This window comes from Salvelinus sp. IW2-2015, linkage group LG12, assembly GCF_002910315.2.
Source record: "Salvelinus sp. IW2-2015 linkage group LG12, ASM291031v2, whole genome shotgun sequence".
Lineage (NCBI taxonomy): Eukaryota > Metazoa > Chordata > Actinopteri > Salmoniformes > Salmonidae > Salvelinus > Salvelinus sp. IW2-2015.
Genome location: NC_036852.1, coordinates 8,918,343 through 8,929,405, shown reverse-complemented (window position 1 = coordinate 8,929,405; position 11,063 = coordinate 8,918,343). Strand labels below are relative to the sequence as shown.

At 45.0% G+C, this 11,063-nt stretch overlaps 1 protein-coding gene across 1 annotated transcript in view; it reads right to left on the bottom strand.

Annotated features, from left to right (window-relative positions):
- Positions 1 to 7,941, bottom strand: part of LOC111971102 (trafficking protein particle complex subunit 10) — a 22,503-nt gene extending 14,562 nt beyond the window's left edge. The window contains 10 exon segments of the mRNA XM_070445878.1: positions 168 to 244; positions 582 to 696; positions 3,111 to 3,257; positions 3,700 to 3,947; positions 4,292 to 4,403; positions 4,499 to 4,694; positions 4,938 to 5,134; positions 6,575 to 6,710; positions 6,876 to 6,957; positions 7,753 to 7,941. Coding sequence (XP_070301979.1) covers positions 168 to 244; positions 582 to 696; positions 3,111 to 3,257; positions 3,700 to 3,947; positions 4,292 to 4,403; positions 4,499 to 4,694; positions 4,938 to 5,134; positions 6,575 to 6,710; positions 6,876 to 6,957; positions 7,753 to 7,813 — 1,371 coding nt within the window. The 5' untranslated portion in view covers positions 7,814 to 7,941.
- Positions 7,942 to 11,063: the final 3,122 nt, after the last annotated feature.

The window sequence follows — 11,063 nt, the reverse complement described above, 5'->3', positions numbered from 1 at the left end:
AGGGCAATGGGGCCCAATGAACTAGATACCAAGACTATAAACAGAGGCACTCTGTCTAGGGAGTGTCCCCCGCACACACACACACATTATGAAGCAGAATCAAGGCTCTTATCAAGGACTACTGTTACTGGCTACACCATTATCCACTAAATCAACATGGCACTTACCAGATAGTGTTTTTCAAACGCCTCCACAGACGATAAGGCCTCATTGAGTTTTTTGTAAGGGCTCTGCAGGCTGTTGACTGTAAGAGAGAACACAGGAGACACACTCAGACTTTCTCTAAAGACCATTTCAGCTTTCTCCTTAGCGCAAATGAACTTCCAAGACCTCACAATGATGCGTTTGTGTTGACGGTAAAAGTACCCCACTTCAACCTCAAACAGAGAGTCATCTGCGCGACAGAGGGGCGAAGCGATTTTGACATGGCATACAACACAGCACAGCCATGATCAAATAACACCAACATTATCCATTCTGATGCAATGCTCAGGTCTTACTACTTTACAACCAAGGGCCTATTGTGAGGGAACTGGGTCAGCTGAGCTAAAGCCTAGGGCATTAGTGTGTGTGTGTAATACCCGTCTCTGGTCTCTCTTCCCCCAGGCCAGCCAGAAGGTCCACGGTGCGGTTTAGGTCCTCGGAGGTGGGGACCTTCTCAGCCACCAGGCCACACAGGTATCCCAGAGACTTTAGCTGGGAACACAACAACACACGCATCACAACATACATAGGGGCCCACAGTGACAAGATGGAAATGGAGTCTTATGACGATCACCAGAAAGTGTATCAGAGTTTCTTGACCAGGTAAAACTCCTTGGTTTCGCAGACACAGATTAAGCCTAGTCTTGGACTAAGAAGCATTTAACAATGATTCTCCATCGAGCATACTTTTGGAAAGCAGGCCCCTCGTGACTTCAGAATGGTGTAGGTCCCCAGGGCTAACACAGTGTACCAGCAGTGACGTGTGTTAGGTCAGAGGTGCCGTAGGTACAGTGCATTCAGAAAGTATTCAGACCTGTTGACTTTTTTCACATTGTTAAGTTACAGCTTTACTTTAAAAATGTATTCCCCCCCCATCAATCTACACACAATATACCCGATAATGAAAACTGAAAACAGGTTTTTAGAAATTGCACAAAAAAAACAGAAATACCTCATTAACATAAGTATTCAGACCCTTTGCTATGAGACTCGAAATGTATTTATTTAACTAGGCAAGTCAGTTAAGAACAAATTATTATTTACAATGACGGCCTATCCGCGGACGACGCTGGGCCAATTGTGCGCCCGCCTATCATGGCCGGTTGTGATACAGCCTGGAATCGAACCAGGGTCTGTAGTGACGCCTCTAGCAGTGCCTTACGGGAGCCCAGGTGCATTCACTTTCCATTGATCATCCCTGAAGATGTTTCTACACTTGGAGTCACTATGGCAAATTCAATTGACTGGACATGATTTGGAAAGGCACACACCTGTCTATAAATATCTAACATCTCTGGAGACCTGAAAATAGCTGTGCAGCGACGCTCCCTATCCAACCTGACAGAGCTTGAGAGGATCTGCAGAGAACAATGTGAGAATCTTCCAAATACAGGTGTGCCAAGCTTGTAGTGTCCTACCAAAGAAGACTTGATGCTGTAAATCGCTGCAAAGGTGTTCAACAAAGTACTGAGTAAAGGGTCTGAACGCTGAATACTTACAGTACCAGTCAAACGTTTGGACACACCTACTCATTCAAGGGTTTTTATTTTTAATATTTTCTACATTGTAGAATAATAGTGAAGACGACATAACACATATGGAATCATGTAGTAAACGAAAGAGTGTTAAACAAATCAAAACATTTTTTATTTGAGATTCTTCAAAGCAGCCAACCTTTGCCGTGATGACAGCTTTGCACTCTTGGCATTCTCTCAACCAGCTTCATGAGGCGGCAGGTAGCCTAGTGGTTAGAGCGTTGGGCCAGTAACCGAAAGGTTGCTGGATAGAATCCCAAGCTGACAAGGTAAAAATCTGTCGTTCTGCTCAAATAAGCAAAGAGAAATGATAGTCCATCATTACTTTAAGATATGAAGACTTGCTTGGGCCAGAAACACGTGCAATGGACCTTAGACCGGTGGAAATCCATCCTTTGGTCTGATGAATCCAAATGTGAGATTTTTGGTTCCAATCGCAGTGTCTTTGTGAGACGCAGAGTAGGTGAACTGATGATCTCCACATGTGTGGTTCCCACCGTGAAGCATGGAGGAGGTGTGATGGTGTTGGGGTGCTTTGCTGTGGACACTGATTTTTAGTATTCAAGGCACACTTAACCAGCATGGCTACCACAGCATTCTGCAGCGATATGCCATCCATCTGGTTTGCGCTTAGTGGGACTCGTTTGTTTTTCAACAGAACAATGACCATAACACACCTCCAGGCTGTGTAAGTGCTATTTGACCAAGGAGAGTGATGGAGTGCTGCATCAGATGACCTGGCCTCCACAATCACCCGACCTCAACCTAATTGAGATGGTTTTGGATGAGTTGGACCGCAGAGTGAAGGAAAAGCAGCCAACAAGTGCTCAGCATATGTGGGAACTCCTTCAAGACTGTTGGAAAAGCATTCCAGGTGAAGCTGGTTGAGAGAATGCCAAGAGTGTGCAAAGTTGTCATCAAGGCAAAGAGTGGCTGCTTTGAAGAATCTCAAATATATTTTGATTTATTTAACACTTTTTTGGTTACTACATGATTCTATGTGTGTTATTTCATAGTTTTGATGTCTTCACTAACATTCTACAATGTAGAAAAGTAAAAATAAAGAAACTCTTGGATGAGTAGATGTGTCCAAACTTTTGACTGGTACTGTGTATATAACTATGATATTTCCATTTTATACATTTGCAAAAATTTCTAAAAACCTGTTTTTGCTTCGTCATTATGGGGTATTGCGGGGTATTAATATTTTCTACATTGTAGAATAATATTATATATTCTACATTGTAGAATAATTGTGTAGAATGATGAAAAAACAAACAATTTTTGAATAAGACTGTACTGTAACAAAATGTGGAAAAGGTCAAAAGGGTCTGAATACTTTCCAAATGCACATGTAGGTAGGTAGGTCACCTTCTCTGTGGCGTAGGTCCACAGGCCGACAGTGTGGGAGCAGTTGGCCTCTAGCTGGGCACGGTCGCAGCAGCCCTCGATCCTGTGGAGCACTTCCAGACAGCTGAGGAACACCCAGCAGTCCAACGCCCCCTGGACCACATACACCTACACAGAATGAGGATCACTAGATTTACATTTTAAATACTGTTTTTTTTGAATCCACAAATCAAATTTGAAAAGGTCTTCAAAACATTCAAAAATGTCACACCATGGACACCAGAAGCACCTTCTCCACCAGCATCTCCTCCACCTTCTCCGCCACACACACAGACACACATCTCATGCACAAACCAAACCAATATATCATCACACCAATAGAGGAAGCCAAACTCTTTTTGGCGGGAGGCAACAATGGTAGGGGAAACACTGGAGAGTCCGTGTCCAGAATCAGAGTGTTCGAGGGGATCAGTTTGAGCAAGATGAGGTGCACTGCAGAATAGTTCATCTTCATCACATAATGAGTAGTAAATTGGGATCGAAGGTTATTTGTATGTCAGAAGTTCGGCCCAGTCTGACTGCAATACAGTACTCAAAAAACACACTGTACCTCGAGCAGGCGCAGCTCCTGGACACAATTGTGCAGCAGCTCCAGGGCTCGCTGGGTGACCTCCCAGGGCCTCTGGAGGAAGATGAGCAGRGTACACTGGCGGGAGAACAAGTAGCTGCGCAGGTCCAGCAGGCTGGCTTCGCCGCGCTGGATCAGCTCGCGCTTCTCCATGTCGATGGGCCGCCGCAGGAGCAGCCCGCTCCAGTGCTTCACCGGAGCACAGAACGAGCCCAGCCAGTTGGCCCCGTCTGAAAGACGTAGACACAACAGACAGACGTAGACACAACAGACAGACGTAGACACAACATAGAAAAAGACAACAGACATAGACACAAGAATAAGCTCTACGCCGACCTTTTTTTACAAGGAGCACGTGTGCACCTAAGTTGAAAAATGTAGGTGTACACAAATACATTTTGAAGCACAATGAAACATTTTGGGGGTAATACAGGTGGAATCCTTCATTTTTCTAAGCATACTGGTGCCGCTAAATAAAGAATCCAGGTCAGACAGCTAAATATTTAGGCGCATATGCAATGAAAATGGTCGCACTGTAGCGCCACGGCAGGGGTAGTAAACAATGCCACTGTACCTCCAGCCCCAAAGTTGAGGACATACTGAGTGAAGAGAGCGTCCAGCTCGTCGTACTGGACCAGGGCATCCTCAAACTGCTGCAGCATCTCAAACACAAAGGCCAACTCCTCCTGCACAACACACACACCCCCRTTGGTTAAATAGGTTACAACTGCTTCCCCTGTAGTAGAGCGTGGATGATTGACAGGTGGTGGGAGTGACCCACCTGCACCATGAAGTAGTCGCAGAAGCTCCAGCCGGGCTCGGTGCGTTTCTCGCGGAGCGTGCGCATGTCRTCCTCGAAGCGGCCCAGGTTCTTGGTGAAGGACATGAGCAGCAAGGTGCGCAGCTTGGTCAGGAAGGAGCTCCACGAATCCTGGGACCGAGACGACTCCTTCAGAGGGTCCGACAGAACCACACACCTGAATCACGGGGAGAGAGAGTGTTAGAGTGAAAAGTCCCCAAGTCTCCTCCTGGAGAGCCACACACCTGCAGGCTTTAAGGCCCATCCCTCATCTAGCACATCTGATTCTACTAAATGAGTTGCTCAGGTCCATGTTAAGATGAATCTGGTGTGTTACTCAAYAGGATTGGATCAAAAGACTGGCAGACAAAAGAGCTCAGATTCTGTTATAACAAGAGACGAGAGTGGTGATGTTGCCGACCTGTCGCTCTGCTTGTTGCAGAAGTCGTTGCGGATCTTGTCTACGATGGAGGTGCGTGGCAGGATGTTGGTCTTGTTCTTCTTCTTGGCTTCGCTCTCCACCACCACGATGAGCCAGTCCACCGAGCCGTGCAGCCGCAGGGTGCTCTGCCACCGCAGCATGTCATCCTTCACCGACGCCTTGTACATCTCGGTGTCCTGAGACACACACACACACACACACACACAAACACAGTATACAAAACATTAAAAACACCTGCTCTTTCCATGACAGACTGACCAGTTGAAAGCTATGATCCCTTATTGATGTCACTTGTTAAAGACACTTCAATCAGTGTAGATGAAGGGGAGGAGACAGGTTAAAGAAGGATGTTTATGCCGTGAGACAATTGAGACGTGGATTGTGTATGTGTGCCATTCAGAGGGTGAATGGGCAAGACAAAATATTTAAGTTCCTTTGAACGGGGTATGGCAGTAGGTGCCAGGCGCACCGGTTTGTGTCAAGAACTGCAACACTACTGGGTTTTTCACGCTTAACTATATCCTGTGTGTGGGAAGCATTGGAGTCAACATGGGCCAGCATCCCTGTGGAACRCTTCGACACCTTATAGATTCCATGCTAGGGATGCAAACCTCATTAACCGGTCAACAGACGGTAAAACATTTTCCAAACAGTAAAATGACGTGCCCAACAGAAAATACTATCAGAGACCTGTATATAATGACAAGATCCTTATGTTTCCGCCCTAACAAATGGGAGTCATCCCAAAGCGGGCAGGCAGGCGACAAGCCCATAGAAACAAATTGGACTTATTTTGGACAGATTTTGGATAGAGTGAATCCTCTCGCTAYGCCTCTTCCTCTCTGATACGATGCATGCGTACAAGGACTGGCAATTTTTCACTAAGAGCTTAATGGAAACATGCAACAATAGCAAGCCCTTCATCTTACACTCAAAAGGCCTCTTATTGAACATGCAATTCCTGTAATGAAGCAGCTAATAAAAACGTTATTTTCAAACATTTGCCAAAATGCAATTAGCGGAAAACACAGTTCAAAACAGCGCACCTAATGTTCCATATGACAGAGGAAACTTAGAAAGAGGGAATCTAATAGCAACTACTATGATGGCTTGCTAATATGACTAGGATTGTGCCTTTGGCTTATGGACAACGAAAGAAAGTTGATATGAAAACCAATAGAACAGGAGAGAAATGCTGCTTAAGGGCATGAGGAAGTCTATATAAAAAGAATTGCCTCCACGTTTCTATGGAAGGATGTTCGCAAGGCTACTTTGAAGCAAGATAAGACATGCCTCATTATTTGAAGTAAAGTAAAACGTTCAGGTTTAAAACAAGTATACTGCCTGAAGCTCCCATTGCATAGTGATGGGTGATGCGCTGATAGTCAATGGTAGGCAGGCTATAGCCTATGCAGCAGAATGGCGAATAGGAGGCGCGCTTTACATGTTGAGATTTAGAAATAAAAATAGCATTAACACACCCATATGAGACAAACGCACACACGGCTATTGGGAGTTTTCCTTGTGAATCATAATACGGCRTTGAATGTTATGATACCAACAACAATGCCGGTTTGTCCAATATGTTCCTACTACATCAAATAGTGACTACTCACACAACARTCTGTCCAGTATATGTGCAGGAAGGGAAAGGTGAGCAGGGCTCTGTTTCCATCCTTAGGAAGTAGCTCCTCTTTGAACTGAACAAAGTTGGCCTCGAGGTGAATCATCTTTGGTGCGCGTCCGTAGGACCTTCAGACGAGGAGACATTGGCATTGAAAACAAAGGAACTTWAAACACAGTCAGGCACACACGCTCAAACACTTACACACACACAATTTTGCACAAACCACACAGTTGCGCAAGCGTGCACACACACACGTCTGATAGCGAAGTGCAAACATCCCAATAGCTCACCTCCTCCACTCCATGGGCTCCCTGGGTAACTGCTGTGCCAGAGAGGTGTAGAGAGAAGTGAACAGGCTCTGGTCGCCAGCACCTGTGTGTCGGGGGTTGAGACAGAGTAGTGAAGAAGAGAGAAAGGGAGAGCGAGCAGACAGGCAAAAATAGTTCAACCACTGTGCTTCCAACCAGCATCTTATTCATTTTTTAGGGCTCAATGAGATCTGTGACTCATTTGTTTCGTTCCATTTTATTAGCTAGCCATCTAGCTATGTCTCACTGCACGCCTTAGGCTACGTCACCCAGAGCAAACAGTCTGAGTTTGCAACAGAGGCAACGTAACAGCACTATTTGTGTTTTGAGATCATGGCGAACTACACTAGCTAGCTAGAGAATATGTTTTTGAAATAACGCCCTGTCAGGGTCTTGTCTAGCTCTTGTCGTTGATACATTGACAGTCCTCAAACTTGAACAGTCTGCGTAGTGTACTAATTATAGGTATTCTCATCCAGGCCTCGTTTGATTAGTATCTTGTTAACTAGCTAGCTAAAACAGCACGAGTCGACTATGTAAAAGAAGACAGCAAGGGGATGCCGAAATGCTGCATGAGGAATAKACTATGTTGTTGGMTAGTTAGCTACTAACTAGCCTAGAAAGCGATGTCCTTTTAAAAATTGCCAATGTAGGACTTCTGAAACAATCTTTACAAACGATATACAGTAGCTGGCTAGCATGCCGGTTAGACAAAATAGATTATCTGCAGCGGCCACTGCATTGGTTGAGGTGTCAATCAGATTCACACAGCACAGCAACCACTGAGGTATACTGTAGCAAGCTAGCTAGCCAAGCTAACATTGCTAACGTTAACGAGACATCTCAAAGGTTAACTAACATGTCACAATCGGCTTGTTTTCCATAGTGTAGATTATTGGCTTTTCTTCATGGGCCTCCATGGATTCCGAGAGTCAACATTAGTCCTCCATTTGAAAGTGAACAATATCACTAGTGTTGTTATCAGAGCTGTACATTTCTGCTTGTATAGAATTGGGGCCTTTTTCATTTCCTGTATGTCCCTTAGAAGATGACGACATCCGGCACAAAGTCAACGAGAGTAATGCCGCGTTCACGATTTGACCTCGTTTTTCCCCCTGAGTTCCCAGCTGTATTAAAAGCACCATAACTATCGCGTGCGTGCACGTGTGTGCGTGTGTGTGTGTGTTTCTAAGATTTTACTGAGTTACAGTTCATAAAAGGAAATCTGTCAATTGAAACAAATTCATTAGACCTTAATCTATGGATTTCACATGACTGGGAATACAGATATGCATCTGTTGGTCACAAATACCCCCCCAAAAAATATTTGTGTGTATGTGTGTTGGAGTGTCAATGTAAGTATGTGTGAGTATATGAGTCCAGTATGTATGCATTGTCAGAACGAGTTAGTGCAGAAGAGGTCAATGCAGATATTCCGGGTAGCTATTTGGTTAACTATACTGAACAAAAATATAAACGCAACATGCAACAATTTCTAAGATTTTACTGAGTTACAATTCATATGAGGAAATCAGTCAATTGAAACAAATTCATTAGGCCTAAATCTATGGATTTCACATGACTGGGAATACATATATACATCTGTTAGTCACAAATACCTAAAAATAGTGTGTGCGTGTGCGTGTGCATGTGCGTGTGCGTGTGTGTGTGTTCAGTCCAGTTCAAGTGTTAAGCAGTTTGATGGCTTGTAGATAGAAATGGTCTCTAAGCCTTTTGGCATCAGACTTCATGTTCCGGTACGTCTTCCCGATGTTAAGGGAGTAAACATCTCATAGCTGGGGTGTGTGGGGTCCTTGATGATACTTCTGGACTTACTCAACATCCAGAATATACAGTATGTCCTGGATGACTGGGAGCACAGCCTCAGTGATGTACTGGGCCGTCTTGACCATCCGCTGGAGGGCCTTGCARTTGTGGTCGGACATTCTCGATGGTGCAGCGATAGTATTTGGWGTGGACCCGGGGTGGCGTGAAGAATTTCTTCAGCCGCCATAGGAAGTAGAGACATTGTTGCGCCCTCTTGACAAGAGTGGTAGTGTTCATGGTCCATGTCAAGTACTCGGTGATGTAGACGTCGAGGAACTTAAAACTTTCTAGTGCAGTCCCAATGATGTGGATCAGGGCGTGTTCCCTCTGCTTCCTGAAGTCAACAATCAACTCCTTTGTTTTGCTGATTGAGGGAGAGGTTGTTGTCCTGGTACCACAATGCCAGTTCACTTACCTCCTYCCTAYAGGAGCGTGAAAGTACATTCTCTCCTMCAGCCTCAGAGCGTGAAAGTACCTGGTCATCCGGAGCAGCGAGAGTCTTCCTGATTGGCTTTGGTATTGTTTGCCTCGAAGTGAGCAAAGAATGTGTTAAGTTCGTCTGGGAGTGAGGCTTCTGTGGGCACCACACAGCTGGATTTGCCTTTGTAATCTGTGATAGTCTGTAGTCTTGGCCACATGTCTCGAGTCTGAGTTGTCGATCATCAATTCAAGTTTGAGTCCGTATTGTCTTTTTGCGCCCCTAATGGATTTGCAGTACTCTTACCTGCTTGCCTTGTACGCGTCGCGCACTAYCAAGTCGTGAGGGTTTGTTCTGCTGGCATTGAATGATGTCTCCGTTCATCCAGTGTTTTTGGTTGTGGTATCTCCGGATTGTTATTGACACTTGGGAAGATGGCGCCATACTGTATGGCTGTYGTTTTGCGAGCTCCRACTCAATTTTGCTATTTTGTGATTCTTTTGGCATTTATCTTTACCGTTTTTGCACTAAATGTATCTGCTATCATTTTTTTATGATTGACAAGAACTTTTGAACATCAGATCGACAGTTACTAACCTCAATTCCGGCTTCAACTTCGACTTTGACTCATGTGCCCTGGCCTCTTTGTGTAATTCCGACATCATTTTCGGGCTGTCCAAGAGTAAACGGCGGCGAATGGAGGAAGCTATCAACGGGACTCTCGTAACTGCAATATTCTCTGCTTTTCTGAAACATGGCTTTCGGACAAGATACCCCCTAAGGCTATCCAACTCAATGTATTCTCCATTCACCGAGTAGACAGGACATTGGATTTAGGGAAATCGAGAGTGGGATGGGTATGCCTCTTCATCAACAACAAATGGTGTGCTGACTAGCGCAGTGGAAGCCTCAACCCATTGTTCACCCATCTTGGAATACCTGATGGTCAAATGCCGATCCTTCTAGCTCCCGAGAGAGCTTATCTGTTATTGTGACTGCCGTATATATTCAGCCTCGGGACAAGAAAAACAACTAGCTGCCACTTAATGAACTGTACAAGACTATAAACAAGCAGGAAACCATGCACCCGGAGGCTGCTTTGCTTGTTGCCGGTGATTTTAATTCCACGTTATTAAGACACATAATGCCCAACTTCCATCAACACGTCTCCTTTGCCACTAGGGGCGTTAAAGTCCTAGACCATTGCTACTCTACCCACAAGCAAGCATACAAGGCCCTCCCTCGTCCCCTCTTCGGCAAATCAGATGACACTATACTCCTGCTTCCTGTTTACAAGCAGAAGCTCCAATTGGAAGTACCCGTGACACACTCTGTTGAGAAATGTGCATGGCTATCGCAGYCAACCCCGAGGCTATGGCTGAGGACACGAACAAGTACAAGAATTCCGGCTACAACCTCCGCAGTGCTAYATAGGAACAAGGTGGAATCCTATTACACAAGTTCCGATGCCCGACACGTGGCAAAGGCTACAGTCCATTCCGGATTACAAAGGAAGACCGAGCTGTGATCTGCCCAACGATGCCTCTCTACCAGGCAAACACACGCTTCAACAAAAACAACACTGAGCCGCTGACCCAGGGCAGACATTTCCGTAAATCTGTGTTAGCTGCATGTGTGACATAACTCTACCAGTCCTATTTATGATATAATTTACAAAGATTATACATCATTTTAAATTTTTTGGTGAAAAATAAAGTTTTTTCTTCAATTAGTATATTTGAGTTTAACCACAATATTTGTTAAAGAACACAGACACTGGACAGAGGAACTCTGCCTAGAAGGCCAGAATCCCGGAGTCGCCTCTTCCCTGTTGATGTTGAGACTGGTGTTTTGCGGGTACTATTTAATGAAGCTGCCAGTTGAGGACTTGTGAGGCATCTGTTCTCAAACTAGACACTCGAAGG